The sequence below is a fragment of the Phasianus colchicus genome, chromosome 17, assembly GCF_987193195.1.
Source record: "Phasianus colchicus chromosome 17, bPhaCol1.hap1.1, whole genome shotgun sequence".
NCBI lineage: Eukaryota > Metazoa > Chordata > Aves > Galliformes > Phasianidae > Phasianus > Phasianus colchicus.
This window is the reverse complement of record NC_143452.1, coordinates 9802457-9822717: the sequence shown is the minus strand read 5'-3', so window position 1 is coordinate 9822717 and position 20261 is coordinate 9802457. Positions and strand designations below refer to the sequence as shown.

At 46.4% G+C, this 20261-nt stretch overlaps 1 protein-coding gene and 1 non-coding gene across 13 annotated transcripts; both read left to right on the top strand.

Moving 5' to 3' along the window:
• Positions 1 to 2851: 2851 nt before the first annotated feature.
• TPD52L2 (TPD52 like 2) lies at positions 2852 to 19106 on the top strand. Of its 12 annotated transcripts, XM_090151972.1 has the most exons (11): positions 2852 to 2972; positions 3320 to 3465; positions 4758 to 4906; positions 5793 to 5852; positions 7298 to 7357; positions 11191 to 11292; positions 12214 to 12288; positions 15151 to 15177; positions 15833 to 15874; positions 17081 to 17129; positions 17340 to 19106. In XM_090151972.1, the coding sequence occupies exons 1-11, from the start codon at positions 2954 to 2956 to the stop codon at positions 17430 to 17432; spliced, it is 822 nt and encodes a 273-aa protein (XP_090008098.1). In that variant the 5' UTR covers positions 2852 to 2953; the 3' UTR covers positions 17433 to 19106. The 12 variants fall into 12 exon arrangements, with proteins under 12 accessions (XP_090008098.1, XP_090008094.1, XP_090008092.1 ...); XM_090151968.1 differs by lacking the exon at positions 12214 to 12288 and having other exon boundaries at positions 3347 to 3465; XM_090151966.1 differs by lacking the exon at positions 12214 to 12288.
• An 805-nt stretch (positions 19107 to 19911) lies between these two features.
• TRNAE-CUC (transfer RNA glutamic acid (anticodon CUC)) lies at positions 19912 to 19983 on the top strand. Its single transcript has one exon. It is a non-coding gene; the product is annotated as a tRNA-Glu (tRNA).
• Positions 19984 to 20261: the final 278 nt, after the last annotated feature.

Genomic DNA, 20261 nt, shown 5'->3' with positions numbered 1-20261 from the left:
CAGCACACGGTGACGGCAGGGCGAAGCCCTGCAGCATGCAGGGGATAGCAGTTGGTTTGGGAAAGATGATTGTCACCATCACTGCCAGCCCATGGCCCCAGTGCTGCCAAAGATGGGCTGAAGGAAGCGGATCCCTCCCATCTGAAGCACTCTGGGGCTTTTTTAGGTGCACAGGTGATGTACCCATGTAAATGCCAGCCTGGTATGGAGGATAGCAAGTCGCTTAGAGCCAACCAAGGAAGGACTGGGGCCAAAAAGGAGGCCAAGTGGGACAGGTTGCCAGGGAGCTGCAGTGGGGACATGGTGACAGCATGGTAGCACCTGCTCCTGGTGTGTGGGTGGATGGAGGAGTGGGAGAACACATGGATGGATGGGCAGATGGACACAGGGACAGATGGATGGGTGGGTGGAAGGACTAGTAGTTATATTAATGGATGGATGGAAGGATGGATGGATGGGGATGTGGCTATGGGGAGAGCAGTGGGGCGAAGAGCTGTCACTGCAGCATCAGGGTGGCCTCCTGCAGAGCACGGATCTCCAGTAGTGTCTTGAGCCTGGGAAACAGCAAGTAAAATGTGAGAGGGGCCCATCAGCCTTTGCAGGCTCGTTCCCTGCAGGGCTAATAGCCACCAGCTTAACAAGCGCGAGCCAGGACTGCTCCACTGGGCCCTTTCCAGCTGCAGGGAGGAGCGACAGCTAGAGCTTTGCAGTGGGCAGTGAAATCTAGGTCAGGGCTTTCTCTAAAAGGGGCACAGAGCCCAGCTTGTGTCAGCTTCCAACTGAAGCAGCAGAGCTGCAGCGCCTGCCTGAGCACGGAACAGCCGGGAAATGTCTGTGCCCTCCTGGGGTATCCAGGACTGGGGCAAACAGGAATGGTGAGGGCCTTGGGACACAGTTCTCTTTGCAGGGCTGGTCACAGCTTTCTGGCTTTTCTGGGAAACAGCCATGTTTTGTGACTCGGGCACTGTAGGCAACTTGCTGCCAGCGGACGTGTCCTTGCTGTGACACAAAGAGATGCCCAGGCACAGGTATGATGCTGCTTGCCCCCCAAACACAACACCCCTACAGCCATCACAGCCATCCACATCCCTCCCCACTGCCTCTGTGTGGGAGCCAGAGCAGCTCAGAGGGGGCATCAGAGATGGGAACTGACTCCAGGCTGACATTTCAAAAGAAAACCCCCATGAGAGTGAAAGTCCCAGCAGCAAAAGGAGAACTGGGGGAAGCATGGAGGGCATAAGCTGTGGCTGAAACCTCAGGAAAGCTCAGCTAGCAGCTTGGGGATGACAGCAGCCAGAGCCAGCCTCAGCCTCTGTTACAGGGAATCCAGCATGCTGCCTGCTGCCCCAAATTCCTGCCCTGCCCCACATCCTGGCCTTCACAGAGCCACAGCCGCTTTGAACAGCAGCAGCGATCCTGGAACAAGGAGGTTTTTTCCCACTCCAAAGACAGGGTTACTCTCTGTTTCCCCACCCCAATACACATGCAAGGCTTAGGATGGAGACTCAAATTGGCACTGGAATATGTTTAATTAAAATCCAGCGCTTGAAGGTACAGCAAAATTAGCAGTGGGAGCAGCGGGCGCTGGGAGGGCAATGTGGTGCTTCCCGTGGAGGCACACCCTGATGCTGGCAGCAGCGGGGCTGGAGCTGAATTGGGTTTTTGTTCCTGGCAGAGCTGTTGCAGCTCTCCCTGTGAGCCAGGCCCTGCGCCTCCTGCTGCCTCTGCTCCGGATTTCTATGTGGGCTCAACACTTGGATTTCCACAGAGCTCACCTTTGAAACCAGAGTAGTGCCAGACTCTGTATAACCCCCCTACATAAAAACAGCAACAAAAGAGTGAGCTCTCATCGTGCTCCCTGTTCTTTGCAGCAAAAGGAAGCACTCAGGGTGGCTGGGTGCTTTGTGATGTGGGTGCTGGGATGACCTGCTGAGCCCTCACTGGGTGTTTCCAGCAGCTCTCACCAATGCTAATTGCAAACCTTTTGCTCGGATGCGCAGCATGCGCTGTTGGAAACAGCTCTAAAAAATTAATGCACGTTTCCCCATTTATATTCGCTTCCCTTTTCACGCTCATCTTGGGCAATGAAAATAGACCAGGTAGAAACAGCTCTGGAGATGAAAGTAGTTGTGACACAATTAGAACTAAGTGGGGTTTTCATTGGGGTGAGCTGCAGGATTTTTATCAGCGGAGCTACCCAGGGCTTCTCCAGCACACAGCTGAGGGCTTCCCCAAACCAGGCCAGAACCCCCATTGACACAGCTGGGGGGTTTTGGCTCCAAGCCCACCAGCAGCCCCACAGACAGCGAAAGCAGAAGGCGAAGAGCCGCGGGCTGCAAGGAGCGCTGGCCGCGCGCTGTCCCTGCTATCGCTTCCCAAATTCAGTGCTGCTCACAGCAGGTGGGCACCTCCCTGCGGAAATCCCCGTGTTGGCGATGAGACGCATTCAGAGCTGTGGTCCCTGGGTTCATTTGGCTCACAGGGGGCTGAGAGGCACCGCAGCTCCTCACGGGGAGCGGAGAGGCAGCGCTGAGCTCTGCTTTCTGTGACAACGGGTAAGGCGTGGAGCTGCGGCAGGGGAGGTTGTGCCGAGCCGAGCCGGGCCGAGCCGGGCCGAGCCGAACCCTGGGTGCTGCGGGACGGGCCGTACCAGGCCAAGGCCGTGCCGCTGCTGCCCCCTTCCCTCCAGCCGCCCGCACAGCACCGCCGCTCCGAGCCCTCCGCCCCTATGACGCCATTTCATCCCCTTCTCGCTGACGTCACCCGCCGCCGTTTCCGCTGGCGGAAGGCGGAGGCCGAAGAAAAGCGGGGAGGGAGGAACGTGGCGCCGTTGCCATGGCGACGCGGCGTGTGACGTCATCTCTCTGCGCATCTCCCGGAAATGGGCGGGCGGCGCGGGGTGATTGCGTCATAGGGTGTGGAGGCGGCGGCTGAACGGGTCCGGGGCGCCGCCATGGAGAGCGCGGGTCAGGGTAGGGGCGGCTGCGCTTCGGGGCCGGGCGGTGGGCTGGGAGTTGCTGGGGGAACGGGGGACGCCCCGGGGAGTTCCGTGACGGGCGGGCTGTGAGGCTGCCGGGCGGGCGCTCGGAGGCGGCTCTTCCCCTCCCGCAGGCCGGCGCTGTGCGATAACCGCTCTGCTCGGTCTGCGGAGCGGCGCTTCTGTTGTGTGCGGGCTTGGGAAATTCGGCTGAGAGTTTCTGTTCCTTTTTTTGTCTGCGAGCAGAGGGCCCTTTTCTTCACCTTTCCCCTCCAGGTTTGCATATCGTGCTTCGCTTGCTGGCTGCTCACTATATGTGCCCTGTGTTCTCGTCTGTGACAGATATCAACCTTAACTCTCCCAACAAAGGTCTGCTGTCGGATGCTATGATGGACGTTCCTGTGGACAGCGCGGCCGCGGCGAGGACGGCAGCGCCCGAGGGGCTGAGCGCTGCTGAGGAGGAGGAGCTGAGGGCTGAGATCGCCAAGGTAAAACCTGAGCCCGGGATCCTGCCCTGCTGGGAGGGGAAAACGAGGGTTTGGTGGATGCGTTTTTTGATTCTTATCACAGAAATAGCTCAGGTTGGAAGGGACCTCAAGGATCGTGAATCTCTAACCCCCCTGCCACGTGCAGGGCCACCAACCTCCACATTTAATACCAGGCCAGGCTGCCCAGGGCCCCATCCAACCTGGCCTTGAACACCACCAGGGACAGAGCATCCACAGCATCTTTGGGCAGCTGTTCCAGCACCTCACCGCTCTCATCATAAAGGAAAAACTTAGGGTGGTATTACCTGCGGATCTCTGTGCTCTTTGTTAAAATGCACAAAGCTGACAGGTATTTCAGACCACATGTTATTGCCTGCTCATCCACAGAACGGCTTAATGTGGAGCCCTAAAGAAATAAGTGGCTTAATTTAGGCTTTTAGCTCTGCTCTAAGCAGGAAAACAGCACTTTAGGTGAGCAGTATGCAAACGTAACTCCTTTTTCCTTAGGAAGCTGAAACAATGAAGTACTTAATGTGCTTTCTTCTTCTGCCTTTTCTCTTAAATATTTATCACATTTTATGGGCGGCTGTTTTAGATTCCTTTATGCTTTTCTAAAGTTGAGAGCTTTTAATGTAATATCTCAAATTTTAGGCACCCTCTGGGTTTTAAAGTTCAGTTTATTATTTGTATGTGTAATACAGCTGAAGGTAGTTTTGGTTGTTCTTTCTTACACTTGATAATCTCATGCTGGTTCTCTGGTTTGCATGTTGTAGCAAGGGAGGATTTCACTGTTCTGAATGGCCATGCAGGCCTTGGTGAACTCTGATTAATTAAGAAGTAGGAATGAATTCTCTCTGCCCTGAAACCACTCTGGAGTATTCTGAAAATCTTGTAAGAAAGATCTCTGAGGAAAAGCTCTTTGTTCTAATGACATCAGAGGAAAACAATCATAAGATTGAAACCTTAGCTAAATGAGTATTTGGTAATTTATTTTTTTTTTTAGATGGCATCTACTGTTGAAATTGCGGTGCAGGGAATGAGTTCTTTTAGTGCCATTAAAACACCAGTACAATGGCTTCTTACATGTTTTTCTAGCTGAAGTCTGAGCCATATGCCTACTGTTCCAACACCATTGATGTTTATTGAATTGCTGTATGCACCTGAAGTTCCCACCAATTTTTTACATTTGTGTTAATGAAATTGTGCTCGTTTTCAGGAAGGTAGAAACTTGGCTTAACTCCCAGAATCTTAGAAAACAGTGGTATTGAGATATGCATCTGCCTCTTTCTAAGGTTGAAGAAGAAATTGGTACTCTCAGACAAGTTCTGGCTGCTAAAGAAAGGCACTGTGGAGAGCTGAAGAGGAAGCTAGGTTTGACTCCCTTGGATGGGTTGAAGCAAAACCTGTCTAAGAGCTGGCACGACGTACAAGTCTCCAACGCGTAAGTGTTGCTTGTGATGTGTGTTTCACATGGAAAAGTGACTGTAGCACTTATTTCCCTGCAGCATGTTCCAGAACTTTTCCAACTTGCTGGAGGGTTTTGCTCTGATAGGTACATAGAGTAAAAGGTGTTTTTAAAAAGCAATGAACTGAATGGATCTCATGTGTCAGCGTAAACAACTTTCATATCTGTGGTCTGAATGCTTTGTTGCTGGATGCTCTCTTGCACAATGTTAAAGACCTTGCTCACTACTCAACAGTTCAGTTTGTCTGTTTCTGCCCATTTCTTTGAGAGACAGATTGCTGCTACCTCATTTTGAGCTCAAGCTCAAAGAGAAGTGCAAAAAATGCCAGAGCTCACTAAGTAATGCATAGTGTTAGTTGAGAATGTTAGCTGTATGTTAGTTCAGAAACTGTTTCCTGGGCTGTGTACCTTGAATTAAAAAGCCTGCACTTCCTAGGAAAAAAAGTCTGTAGCATTAGTCTGCTATGAATGGCACATACAGGGACATCTGTGCCTAAAGAAGGTTTGAAATTAAGACTATTTCTAAACAGGTACAAAGTGTATGATTGCTGCACTGTTCAACAGTGCCAAAAGGAGAGTTGGGGTAAATCTGAGCACAGCTGCCTAATGTAAAGGGCCCTTGGGTACCCAAAGGGATATAATTCAATCTAAAAAGTCACATGCAACTGGAATGGAATTTGGAGTTACTGACATTACATCAGCAGGGCAGGTTTTTGAGCTGTTCATTTCACTGTTCACTCTTTTCCTCATCTTCCCTCCTATCCCCCGTTCAATTTCTGTTACTACTTTGTAACTGAAATGTGTCTTTGTCTTCTAGAAATGAATATTTTAAGTTATATTCATTAACACTTTCTGTTTCTAGTTATGTGAGAACATCTGAGAAACTTGGAGAGTGGAATGACAAAGTGACACAGTCTGACTTGTGAGTGCCTCGGGCTCCTCAGCAACACCTTCATGCTCCTTGCTGCATTCCCCATTTGTGCTGCTCCTTGTTCTCACAGGGGTTGATTGGGAGCTGGAGGCATAGCAAAGCTCTGTTCTTATCAGCATGCCTGACATGCACTCCTCAGTTGCAGAGGAGATGAATAAAAGTTACTGCTATCATCTTTCTTATAGTCATGCCATTGCTGAAGAAAAAATTCCAATCAGTTACCAAACCACATTTGATTAAAAAATAATGAAAGAAATCAACCACAGTTTCACTTTAACTGATCACTGTTAGACTAATCTGTTGTAATTAGGTATCTTACTAGTGAACTTCTCTCTTTACCGTGAAATTATTTATTTTCTCATCAGATATGGTAGGTTTCAGTTTGAATATTACCTTTCTGTTTGGCCACAGTGACAGTATGAAGACATTTGCCCATAGCTGAAAATAGGGGCTTTGCAAATGCAGATATGTACAGTAGGCTTTGAAAGCTGCCATGCTGTGATTCTGATTGATGCATCGAACATTAGAAAGCCAGTTCATTTTAGTCTTTGCAATATATACAAGCAGGTGCTAAATGTTGCTGCCTGCTTTTGTCTCTAGAATATATTCTTTAGTCATGTTAGACTCTCTACATTAGTCACAAATCACTTTGATTCTTACATAACTGAACATAAAGGAGACCTTGACTGTTTTCTGTGCTGAGGATTCTCTCCATTCTGCATTTTGTGCTTAAGAAAGTGATTATTTAGCTAAGACAGAATGTGAGTTAGAAGCTTCCTGTCAGCAGTTCTGATCTGACTAGGCATAGTTATTTTCCAGGGTTGACAGGAACTGCCTGCAATGTACCTCCTCTGAGCACCTTTACATGTTGTCTAAACTGGCAGGAGATGCTTTTATAGCACTTTTTCTGTACATCTAGTGTTAATTCTCACAATCCCAAAGATACTTTGTTATAAGCATGATTTCTAAAGATGAGAGGATGAAGTGTAGTTTAACAGTTTGTCCAGTTCATACTCTATAGGTAAAATACAGCTTTGGGGACAGCAGTCAGATTTTTTGGCACTGTGCTCAATTCACTGTTGTGTGCTTTTAACTTTTGGTGTTTGGCTGCCATTCTGTATTTATGAAGGGAGCAGAAGATTTGAAGCCTTTCAGTTCCCAACACCTTCTAAACTGCAGACTTTCCTTGTGCACAGTGTTTGGAGGTGTTTGGATAAGAAAGAAACCAAAGCTTGGGTGTCTTCCTGCCTCTCAAACAACAGCTCCTTTTCTTCTATCTGTAACAGAGAAGGGAGAAGGCTGTTATCAGAGAAATGAAACCTGCAATGCTGTAAGTGTAAAGAGACACTAATTTGGAAAGTGTCAGAAAGACAGCGGTCAGAAGAAGCATCAGTCATGAATCTTGGCACTGTATCTAACCTCCATTGTGTTTGTAGATATCTTTCAGCCAGCAGCACTCTGGAGGACTGGAATGAAAAATTAACTCAATCAGAAGCGTGAGTGTCTTAACCTTCAGCATTAACAAATGCTTTCATGACAGTCTGCTACCACTAATTTTCTGTGCCCCTGCTCGCACTCCCGTCCTTTCACTACATCTATTTAAGCATTTCTGTCTTCTAGATTTCACTTTTTTTAACCTAATAAAAGTCTATTCTGAGAGAGGGAGAGCTTTCTTTTCAGGTCAGTCTTTGAATGATTTTACTGTGGTTCAAGTGATACTCTTCAAACAGCTGCCTGCTCTCGGGGAACTGGCTGAAGCCACTGGGTACCTGAGCTGCATGCCAGGTTTTGTAACCTCAACTGATGAACTGTGCAATAGTCAGCCTGATCTCTTCTCATCACCCCTCAGCATGCTCTGTGGGGAGCAAGAGCTCTTCTTTTAGCTGTGATACCTGATGAGAACAAATGAAGCTTTAGTGTCCAAGGCAGCTGTTCTGACATTTTAAGGCTCCAAATGGATGTGAACAGCTTAAACCTTGCAGCTGTTGTACTGCATTCATTGGCTGCAAACATTTCTTAGCTATGTTTTTATTAAGTGTCTGGAATTAAGTTCTCATCTGGGCTGAATTACAGAAACATATTATAGAAGTTGGCTTTCAGCCTTCTCATTGCATCTATGGCATTGTATATAAGGGAAATCCTTTACAGTAGTGCAGTGGAATCAGGTAGGTTGTGTTGTTGCTTTCTGAACTGATTTAACTGTGGTAAGGTGGGCCTTAGGTAAGCAGGATATTCCTGTTCTTGGGGTTAGGTATGAAATTCAGTCCTTTTGAGGCTGGTCTCCTGCTTTCAGTGCTTGTGAATAGAGGGTTTTTTTCACAAGACAGGTGAAACACAAGGATAGGTGAAAGTTGTTTTGTTTTTTGTATGCAGGTTCCATTTTCAAACATTCTGTGAATGTTTTCTAGATTAAGAAAATGTAAATAGTCACTATTTTACTTGCTAAATAGAGTGACTTGTGTTTATGCTTGCCAACAGTGTGACTGACTGCAGTGGTGTTTAATCAGAGTTCCTCTCTGGGTGTGCCTGCTGGAATAGAAAACTTCTCATTATATCTGTTTCCTTGCACTCAATAAGCACCAGGAGTATATGGCGGAAGCGTGCTTCTGGAGTGTGCTCAAGGCCTGAATAGCTGTGGTGTGCCAGCTTTCCTGCTTGCTTTGGCACTCAACAGCATTGTGATTCATGCTAGCAAGGTAGATGCCAATTAAATGGGAGAGACCAGTGGGCTTGAAATGTGAAATTCCAGCAGTGTCTCAGAAACTGAACAGTTTTCTTTCCCTAAAGCTTGGTAAATGCTAGGAGCCAAGTTCAAGACAACCAAAGAAGAGGTTTTCAGTTGTGTGGTTTGGATTTGTTGTGTAAACGAATCCTCTTTCCTGTTGTTTTGGAACTTCTCTAATAGCTTACAAGCATCCTGACTGACCTGGGACCTTAATGTGCTTTTGTGCTCTGCTGAATTTCCTGGTGGCTGCTGCTCTGGCCTTGGAGCTTGACGGGCTTGACTTGCCCTCTGTGTGCAGTAGGGCAAGGACAGAAAGTCAGCCCTGTCTTTAGCTTTGGTTTCGTGGTAAACTGGATGCAAGGTGACTTAATTGGTACAAATAGTGATTGCTGGATAAGAGCAAGTGAGGAAGCTGGTATTGGGGATAAAGAAGGATTTGAGGATTCGTGTCTGGCTCTTCTCTGGTAGGATTTATAGGAGAGGGATGCAATGAAATGTGTGAGTACAGCAGAATGAATACCTCAGGGCAGAGACCTTTCTTGCAGCTTCCCCTGCAGCCAGTTGCCTGTTGGTATAGAGGGGTGTTTATCAAAGCTCATACTTAACTGCTCCCAGATTTGGGTTATTCCAGTATGCTTTATAGTAGCATTGAGGGAAGGAAGTGAATGACTGAGTTTATACAGATGGTATACCTAGCTGTGTCACTTGCAGGAGGGTAGTTGTGACTTCTGGGTCAGAGCCGAGTGCAGTTCAGTTGCACTGGAGGCTTTTGTAACCTGGTCCCTGCTGGTTACAGACACAGTTCCACACGTCTGCCTGATGGATGGCAGTTCTGGGTTAAGAAGCTTCTCATCTCTGCTGTGCTTTCCTGGCTCTGCCTCGTGTGTTGCAGTGGTGGAGGTGTGTCTGTGTGTGTAGGAGCTGTGGATGCAGGACTACATTGGTGAACTGATGTCTGCTATCTTTCTTTTTCTTTCCAAGCATCTATTTCAGCCAGATGGGTTCCCTGATCTAGACCACTGTCAGCTTGCAATTGTGTTGGCATCATGCAAGAGCATATTCAGGGGAAAGGAGCAACCCCTGAGTGCTAAATCTTTGATTGTCTTAAGAATACTGCTGTCAAGTGTGGGAAAAGTAGTTAGAAAACATATCATCTGCTGAAGCTCAACATAATACCTAAGAGTTTCCAGCGTGTGTGAGGTGTGATGGTATCCTCTGTAGACTCTTTCTCTCATCACTGCTCTGGTCTCAGTGCTTATCTGGGAGAGTTGAGTGCCAAGCAGTGCAGTAAGCATGGCTGTTTTACTGAGCACAAGGTCTGCCATGTGTCTGTCAGCTGTAAGTGACAGGGCTTAGGGAGCCAGACTGCAAAAGGAGGGCTGACATGCTCCTCTCCTGAAGAAGCTTTTGCCCTAGGGATTCATGCCCAGCTATTGCAAGAGGGAGTACATTCCTGATTCAGAAACAGGTGGTTGTGGTCTTGAACAAAACCAAAAAGCAAAAGAAACAAATGAAATTGGCGTTGCTGGAATCTAGTTCAGGTGTTGTGATGCTGCCTCCCACTGTTTTGTTTGGAGCAAATGAGAAGTAGATAGAGCTGTCATCATGGGGCTTCAGGCCTTGGGAGCTCAGAGATGGAACAGTAGGCTGCTAAGGTGAGTCCAGGAGCTCAACTTGGAGATCCTCATGGGCCCTTTCCAACTTGGGATATTCTGTTCTGTTTATAAATGTCCTTCTGCTAGATGTAGTTGGGCAAAAAAGTCATCTGAAGCTTATGTGCTTGGAAAAAGAAAACTTGGCTTAAATTTTTGGACTTGTTTTCAAGACTGAATCTTATAAGAATGCCCTTAGTGTGGATGTTAATCACCAGCTGTGGAATAGCTTAGAGTGTATCAGTTAAAGAAAATGACTTGAAGAACCTTTATTCTAAAACATGTCTCATTTGATGGAAACAAAGGTTCTCAAGTGTCTGACTTCTTCAGCACTTGTAGAAACTCAGATGTAATCAAGTGATAAATGTGAGCTGTCAGACTTGTTTACTGTGGTTAATGGTAACTGATAGGAAACTTCTCTGCTAATTTAATTCTAAACTGTGGTTATAGAGGTTATGCTGATTCTTGCATTTCCTTTTCTGTACAGTGATCTTAGTCTTGCCTCTATCCTCCATACCCTGACACCACAACCTATTACTTGCTTCTTCAAGGCTCCAAGCATATTATGGAATTGATTCCTACACTTAATTTTCTCCGTGTCCAAAATAACAGAGCAGATAGGTTACAGTGCTATAGTATTAAAGTTGCCATGTGGAAAATTGGCTTTTTTTTTTTTTGCAATTGTTTGTCAAATTCAAGCTTGTGTGGTCAAGATGGTAACATAACAGAAGTTGGTGTAAGGAAAGGTTAATCCTACACTCGTTGCTTTCTTAAAACTTCAAGACTGATATATGTAAGACTAGAGGGGGCTCTTTCAGTGAAGTTAGTACAGCTCACTAACCTAGCTTCTTTCCTTTAACGTGGGCTCCTTTTTAAAACTGGGAGATGCTTCTCACTTTCAGAGCCTAACCCTGTTAGTTCAGCTTACTGGTTGTTGTTTTTTTTTTCTTAGTTATAAGAAGACTCAAGAAACCCTTTCCCAAGCAGGACAGAAGACTTCAGCAGCCCTTTCCAATGTAGGTTCTGTTATCAGCAGGAAACTTGGGGACATGAGGTAAGGTTTCTGTTTTGTGCTCTGGTGCTTTGATCTCGGTTTCAAACAGTAATGAAGCTTTAAACAATAACAAGGCTTTTTTCCATTTTTCTGCTTAGTTTGCAACACTCTGCTGTTGATGGACCACCTTCTTATGTGTGGCCCTGTACATCATTGTTCAGAACAGATTAAACACTTATTTTTTACCCCTCTACCAGTCTTTAACCCATTTCAAGGCATTTAACAGCGTGATTCCAGTTAGCAGAATCAGCAGAACATTCTTAGCACCCTTCCCTCTTTTTTTTTTTTTTTTACTGTCATAGTTTCACTGCGGCTTTTTCACCATATATAAGAAACTAGTATTAAAGTTTGCATTTTCCACTCATTACTGTATGATGGAGGTGTTTTCTCACTGTGGTGGCTTAACATTAGAACAGGATTATTATTGTGTGCTTTAAAGTGAACAAAGTCTGGATGCTGCTTGTCATGCAGTTCCAAACCTTACGTGTCAGCTTTCTAGGAAGGAGAGCAGCATGCCTTCTGAGCATGGTTATGTCATGTAGTTTGGAAGACATGAGCTGATGCAGAAGATATGATAATATTAAAAATTTCTCCTGGTTGGTGGTTATTTAGATTCCTTTAGATGGCAGCTGAAGTGGTTGCATATTTAAAACTCTCTTGGCTGAAAAGTTAAGAGCTGATTCCCACAGTTGCTGGCTGGGGTTCTGGCTTTGAGAGTTAACAAAGCTGACGGTTAGAACTGATGATTTACCTGGTCTTCAGAAATGTAAGCTAGAAATTCTTTCTCCATTAATGGTGTTGTGCAAATTTTTTGCACATTGCTGATGCTTTTCTTGGAACTGAGAGTTAATTCTGAACCTACCATCTATCTGAATGACTAAAGAAGAATTCTTAGAGCTTGAATTTAATATGATGTTCCAGATCTTGGACTGAATTGGTAGCTGTTGTTCTTTGTAGGGAATTTCCTATTCCACTGTGTCTGGGATTTCCCAAGTGGTAAGAACTTGTTGGCCTCTGATCACACAGTGCTGATGTGTTCTAGATCTCTCCCCACTGAGTCATTTACTGTGTTCCTGGAGGGTAATGTTGGTGACCATTTTCAGCATCTTACTTGTCTGAATTTGGCAGAGGACTGGCTGACTTCCTACTCCTTCCAGTATTCAGGTTTTAATTTTTCTGTCCTGGAAATTGCCTTCTTTATGGGAAGAAGATATTTATGTATAATCACTTGTGACATCAGCAGACAGATGCTGGTGCAAGATGTTATGGTGTGGTAGCAGCTCTTCCTAAGCCGGTAATGGTGAAGTAAGCTTCTAAATTCTGCAGTCTGTTCAGGCTGTTGTGGCAAAGGGATGAGAACTGTACTCTCTGGATCAAATGGGGAGCTCCTGAGCCAGCATTACCACCAGAAGATGTGCAGGACCAATCTTGTCAGCATGGCATCTCTTCACTGGCAGAACAAGTTCACCATGTGGCTGCACAAATGGTTGGGCCAGCTGATGGAGGGAGGGATGCACAGCTGAGTGAGGAGTGGAACTTAGTCTTGGTGGTGGAGGTGGGCTGACACAGTCACAGTGGGAGTGCTGTTGGTGTGTTCTGGCCCAGCTCACTGCTCACACGTCAGGCCATTGCAGCCGTGGCATTGCTCAGCATTAGTCACCAATTTCAAAACATGTATTCCTTTTTATAGATAATACTTTGGGTGATGTATGAGGAAAAAGAGGCAGCTTCTTGAGGATGTCCCTGCCAAGTTTATTTCAGGAGGATTTGCTTTGTACATATGGCCCTATGGGGAACACAGTAATGATGATTATTTTTTTAAGAAGACTTTTAGTTTTTCTGTGCGTATACAAATGAAATTCTTTCTGCTGTATTCAAGTCTTGATATCTCTAATTCTGAACAAAGTTTAGCTCTCAGTGTAAGCTTCTGCAGGAACTGGCTTGTTTTCCACCCCAGCCAGGTGAAACTTTACATGGTTTTGATATGCAATCAGAGCTTCCAGAGTGAAGTCTGTCATATTGCTGTGATCACTTCTCTGATTGCTGGGGATGGTCTTTGTGTTCCAACAATCTCTGTTCCAGGCCTCATAGCCAGCATTACAACTTCAGTTACTGTACTTGCTTTTTCCCTTTCCACTGCAAATTCACTTGTAACGAAGGTTTATTTTCCAGCACTGGAAGTGTTGAGATAACAGAAGGGATTTCCTTGTTTAGTCAGCCTTCACCGGTTGATAAATACAAGGAAGGTGTGATAAATGGGCAATCTCCTTAGATATGCAGAGGGCGTAGTCATAATTCCATTAGAAATCTGTGGTCTGAAATGGTGTGAAATACAGTAACATGGCCCTGGGTTAAAACTTCAGAGTTGCTGCATTTTGGTCAAAATGCTTCTAAATGTTAAGGCTGTTATAATTGCAAGGAGAGATCGTGAAGTTAATGCAGTGACCATACACTAAATGTACTTAGTAGTGCTCTTGCTCTATTATATTGCCACAAGTAACGAAAACAGCTTAGTTAATGGGTGGGATTTTTGTAAGTCCTGGCCAATTCAGCTCTTTCTGTTATCTCCACTTACAGTTGAAAAGTAAACTGGCTTTTAGGCATTCTGTTCCTGCATTTTACTGACCCCAGTAAACTGCAAATTGAAGGTGTTTTCTTTTTGCCAGATAAAAGCTTTGTGCTTTTGTCTCCCAGTACATTTTGTGGTGTCTGGTTGAGTTCACTACTGTCTGTAATACTACAAGCACATTTATTGTAAGATGGAGCCCCCAGACTCCTGATTTGACAGAAATTTTAAATCCCTACAATTGGAGGAAAAAGGGTCACTGCCAAGATGTCTCCAGGTCTACCAGTGCTTGTGGTATTGCATGCAGAGCAGCATGCTGCATGGACCTGTTATCTGTGCTCTTCTCCTTTAACAAAGAGCAAGTAGGAAGTTAATTTATTTCACACGCACAGACAGCATCTCAAGGAGTCTGTGTTGCCAAAGGGCCAACTTGGATACAGGGGAAATGAAATCCCAAAGCTTAATGTCATTGCTCAGACTGGAAGGAAAAGCCCTTGTGTTCCTTGCCAAGCACTTCACATCCAACTTGCTGTGACTGCTTCCAACTGCAGAGACAAAAATGATATTTAAGTGGAATAAAATGCTGCTTCTAGAAGGAGAAGCCTCTTCAAAACATCCTGGAAATCTTAGTACTAGCAGTAGGAAAGCTTAGTCTGTAACTTCAGACTGAGACAGTGCTGCATTGCAAAATCAAATGTGGAAACTGGTAACGTGGTGGCAAATGATTCACTTTAAAAATGGGTGTATGTGTGTTGTGTATGCATGATACCTTTTATCCAGATATTCTTATCTTTATTACGCTGAGATCTGTTTGTTCTCTGAGCTGTAACTCTGCAGCCTTGGCAAGGTAACACACAGGCACCCGCTGCAGGCTGCTGTTATGGGAGTTCTCAGCCAGAAAGCCTGGCCCTGCTGTCCTTGGGCCACAGCTCAGAGGGGAAGGAAATATTTTTATCAAATCAGCTAGCGCTGGGTAAAAACCTTAGCTTAGGAAAACAGGCTCTAAAAAAAAAAAAATCAAGTAAAAGCAATGGATGGGTAAGTGTGGTTAGGTGCTGTTATTATCATATGGAAAACCATTTAGTCTGAGGTGAGTTAATGGAAAGCAATTGGTTTTTTCACTTGCTTCTCTAATTTATTTTGAGAGGCTTCCTCTTAAGGAAATGTCTTTTACTGTCCCATGATCCTGCGACTGTGTCCCTGCTCAGCTGCCTTGCATTTAGCATTCAGATCTGCACAATGCCTGACTGTTGCTTCCCTTTTCTCTTTTTGCTGTCAATGGCTTCTCTCAGGGCTCACCCCTTCTCGCATTCCTTTAGGTAAGATATCTCCAAGGTTGCTCTCAGAGCAGATGTTTCTGTGCCAAGTCCTTGCAGGCGTTAAAGGGGAAGCTGATGATTTAAGCCTTGCCTACACTTTTGACATGGATTGAGAAACCTAGCTCAATCCAGTGCCTGGCAATTGACTTTTGTATCATGATTGCAATTTGCAGTTCTTGCCATATGGTACAGCTGCAGCTAGAAGGCTCTTCTTAACTCCTGAGCATCTTCTAACACCTTGCTGGTTTGATAGCACCAACTCAGCGTACCTTTTGGCAGCACTTACTGCGTGCTTTTTCTGTCTTTGTCAGCTTTGTACTGGGACAGTGGTTGGCAGAAACCATCACTAGTAAAAACCCACTCATTTGAGTAGCTCCGTACAGACAGACCAGTTGTGCACCTTTTTGTCCCGTAGAGGTTGTCCCTGCTTTCAACTTCTGCTGTTGATCATTGGCACCTGACCCCTCTTGGGCATAGCGGGAAAACCCTTTTCTAAATATCTCATTGTCAAGAAGTGGAAAAGAGGGATTTTAGCTCTGTGCTTGTCCTCAGCAGCCTGCGTATGGACGGTGCTGAGGGTGTGCTGCTCTTGCATGGCTTCTGTTTAAAACTGTCATTTAACCTTTTCCTCCTTATTCTGAATGCTTCCGAGCAGCAGTTACTCCATTCGCCACTCGATAAGTATGCCAGCAATGAGGTAAAGTCACAAACACCCGTGTTCCTCCGTGGGGTTGGTGGGAGACTGCAGCTGACTGTTGTTGGTGGCTTTTTTGTTCTGATTTGTGTGAGTGCTTCACTGCTCAGAGGATGGGGTAACTGTGCCCCAAAGTTGAAGTAATTCGGGGTTTTTGTTTTTACTCCATCTCTCTTTATGGTTGTTAGCACCTGCATTGTTTTTGGACTAAGTGCAGTGTTGCAACTGTACCAAAGTCTAATTGAAATTTGCAGCTTTCAGAGGTCCCAGGAAGGGAGGGATTACAGCCCTTTACTTGCCATTTACAGCACACCTAATACTGAATCCTAGCTTAAGTCTTCTGTCTCCACCTCGGGAGCTACGTGCCCTTCTCCAAGTGCCTCTGTGGTACATTAGATGATGATCCTTTAAGAGAAGCAATGACCAGAGCTGGACAAGGCCCGCAGAAGCCCTCTCTATTAATCCTCATTCCTGGTCAACAGATGTTATTTTGTGGCAGAAATGTAAAGTGCTGATTTGGATGGAAATACCTGAGATGAGGCTTGTTGTCACCCAGCTCATGGTGTTTATGCAGTCTATCCTGGGGAGAAGACTCTGCATGACTAATTGTCCAGCAGAGCGCTCTGCTCAGCCCTGCTCTGGAAACATTCACCAACAAAGCCACCTGTCAGTGTCAGACAACTGGCCTGGCTTTCTTTGCTGATCAATTTATCACACTGGGATTTTTATGAACGTTTCCTGATGTTATGAACACACCTGTGTAACAGAACTGCCCATAGGGCTCAGACATGTGGCCCTTCCTCTTCCTGCCAGCAGGATGCAAGGTGGGAAAATGAAGCCTTTTTTGAAACCCTTGTCAGCTTTTCATTTTCATTATTAAAGAAAGCATTCTTTTAGTTGAAGGACTAAGGACTAGTTTCTTCCCTACGTGTCATGCACTGATTCCCTAGCCAGCTAGGATTATTTGCCCTCAACTTTGTAGCTTATGAATAGATTGCACATGGCAGAAATATTTTCCTTCAGAGTTTGTATGTGGGGTTTTTTGACTGGTGTGTCTGAGACATTTGTGCCAAGGGCTAACATGGTGAGGAGCTGTGAGTGTTGTGGGTGTTCTGGCATTGCATGGGAGCCCAGGCACACTGTGGTTTGGTTTACTTAAGAGCTAATGTGTTTTGATTTTTTTTTTTATTGTTTTCCTCTTTCTTCAAGGAATTCTGCAACCTTCAAGTCATTTGAAGATAGAGTTGGGACCATAAAGGTAACTATCTGCTTTGTCTTGTACGTATACAGTGTAAGGCCTTAAGCAGAAATTGTAATTTCTGTAGTGTTTTGTAAACTACTGTTTGGGCAAATGGCTTCTCAGATGCATGGAATCTTTGCTCTGCAGTAGGTGACCTTGAAGAGAGAGATTGGCTTGGTAATCTCAGTACTGGTTTCTTGTTATCCTAACTAGCTTCTCTCCTTTCAGTCCAGAGTGGTGGGCAGCAGGGAAAACAGCACTGATGGCCTCCAGTCCCCCTCAGCTGGAGACAAGCCCCCGCAGGACAACGCTCCTTTCTAGACCTGCAGTGTGGCTTTGCAAAGCTGTGCACGACTCCAAGAGCAAGCCTCCTCCCTCCCAAATCTTCACAACAGCAACAACATGCAAATCCATGAAGGGGCTGAGAGCCAGTCTGGAGAGATCCATAACTCATTCATAGACACTGCTGCTGGATCTAAGTCAAATAAAGAGAATGCAAAGTTTTGTACACAGATAATATTTTACACTAAAGTTTGTAGATGAATTGTATCACTGTGCTGTCCTTTTGGGAGAGCACTGAAGATGGAGTTTCCCTAAAGTAGCTCAGAAATGCCACTGGTGTAGAAAAAGCATTTTTTTTCCCCACTTCTGTTGTCTCTTGGAACAGTTAAACTGCCATGTGCAGTGTGAGGAGGGCAGTTAGAGGAGAAACCAAGAGGAGGGGCATCTTAGCTTCAGCTTCTGGCTGTGTTCTGTGTTCAGGGCTTGCCATGCAGCTACTCCCCGATCTCCCAGGCTTCTCCTATTACTGCTTCCTCTGGTTCTCATTGGAACAGTCTGTTAAATGGGGCAAACAGTTGTTTTTCTGAGCTTCCAAGAGGGAAACTTCACTTAGCAGCTGCCTCGTTGTTACACTAATGCTCTAGCTTTAACAAAACTAAGATCTTTATTTTTAAATGCAATGAACTTTAAAGAAATAAAGCTTAAAAACAACAACAACAAGAAAAGCTTTGGCATCATATTAGGGAAATGCTCCCTTGGACTCTGATACTGAATTGCAAGCCTTACATCACCTTACGCTTTACTTGTTTATGGTTTTTTTTTCTATAGAGAAGACTGTAAGGGTTATAAAGCTGGATATTGAGCACTGGAGTTTTGCATCATACAGTAGTAGCAGCATGCTTGTGAGCCAGTTTTTGTGTAAACTTTCAGTGGTGCACTCTATTGCCCAGTGTGTAAAACTTGCTTCTCCCTTCTCAGCTTTTGTTCTTGGAGGAAAAGAAATCTGAAGGCTGCTAGCAACAGGGCCAGGTTTAAAAAGGACAAAGCTGTTGCTAGCAGTACTGTGCTATACTGGAAGGACTCTGCTCTCTGGGGGCGTCTCTGTCTGGTACATCTGACTGTAACTGTGTGGGTTTTTCAGCTGGAAGCCCCAGCTGCAACCTTGGTTTACAAAACCAGCAGAGAGTCACAGAGCTCACCGGTTCCCAGAGCAGGCGGTTTGCTCTTTTGATGCCCAGCTTCATTGCTTGGGATTAGTGATAAGTTGTGAATTGTTTTACAGAGGCCTGAGCTTATTCTAGGCAAGGTACCTCCATATAGAGCGAGCAATTCTGTGCCTTAGAGGCCAAGTGGGACTTATTCAGGTCTTTAGGCTTGCCTATGTACATATCTGGTAGCTTTAGTGGTTTATCACCCCGAAGGGACTGAACTGCCTGACCCTTCCTTAGAGAAGCAAGTTTTGACACTTTTCTGCTGATTAATCCCCACATTCCCCACCCCTGCTCCCCTCTGATGGGGACCCTCAGTGTGAGTAGCAGGCAGATGTGCTGGCAGTAGGAGTGGAGTGTCATTTCCAGCCTGCCCTGTTTGACCGAAGCTGGCCTCTGCGCGAGGAGCGGTGAGACGGGCTGCTGGAGATTGGGTCTGAAACTGTTTCTCATCACAGATCAATTCTGAGGAATCTTGTCAATAAAGCATTCCTTTGGGAGAAAACGGGGTGAATGTTTTTGTCTCGTTCTGTGTAACGCTACTGAAGTCTGGTTTTAGGTGCGTGCTGTGAACTTGGCAGGGAGGTCCCGGCCTCCTGCAGAGGTGAGGCACGGAGCATCCCTCTGCCCTGCCTGCATCTCATGAAGCAATGCATTAAGAAGTGTTTATGCTCTGATTTTCAAGTGGCAGTGGTAAGCCCGCATTTGTGCAGTGTCACATTGCTCCCTTTTCTACCAGTGCCTCGGGCTTCCCGAGCAGTGACAGCAGTTGGAGCTGGGGCAACGTAAGGTGGAGAAGCAGCAGCTGTGGTGCTGGCTCACCTGCACAGCTTGAGACCGCAGGGAATCAATCAGCAGCTTGGAAGCTCCGGCAGTTCTTTCTGATTGAAACGGTCACCGCGGAGGCGAAATTGTGGCTGTGTGAGTTGGGCTGGGAGCCGCTCTTGGGTTTAGGAGGGCAGCAGAGGGAGCCCCGCTCCCCTGGGGTTGGTTCATGCGCGGTGAAGGACAGGGCTTCAGAAAGCTCGTTGCACGTCGCTGAGGCCGCTTGAGGCATCAGAAGGAAACCGTGCTGCTTTGCTGGGGCTGAGGAGCACCCGCACGTCAATACAAGGTGGTTTGCAGGGGAGCACGAGATGAAGAGGTTTCACATAGAAGGTTGGAGGCTGCAGGGAACGGGGTTGTTCTGTCCCGCGGAGCAGCACAGAGCAGATAAACAGCAAGACAGAGAAACAGTTAATTACAAAAACTGCCCGGCGGGGCTCCGTGCTTCGGCTTAGAGAGAACATAGCAAAAAGTGTAACCAGCCCTCCCTGGTGGTCTAGTGGTTAGGATTCGGCGCTCTCACCGCCGCGGCCCGGGTTCGATTCCCGGTCAGGGAAGTTGTCTTTTGCCGCTCCCTCTCCGTAGAGGCCACTTTTCTCTCTCGGGTCAGCAGTAGGGCGCGTCCAGCTGCGCGCAGCCCCGCCTTCCATCCCCTCCATTCCGCGCTAACTCTGCGCGCGCCCCACCGCGTCCACGCGCGCTCCCGGCAGGGAGAGGCGGGGCCCCGCGTGCTCGCGCGGGGACGAGTGGGCGGGGCAGCGCGCGCAGGCGCCGTACACGCTGCGCGCCGCGCAGGCCCCTCCCCCTCCCGCCCGTGCTCAGCGTCGCCGGGTCC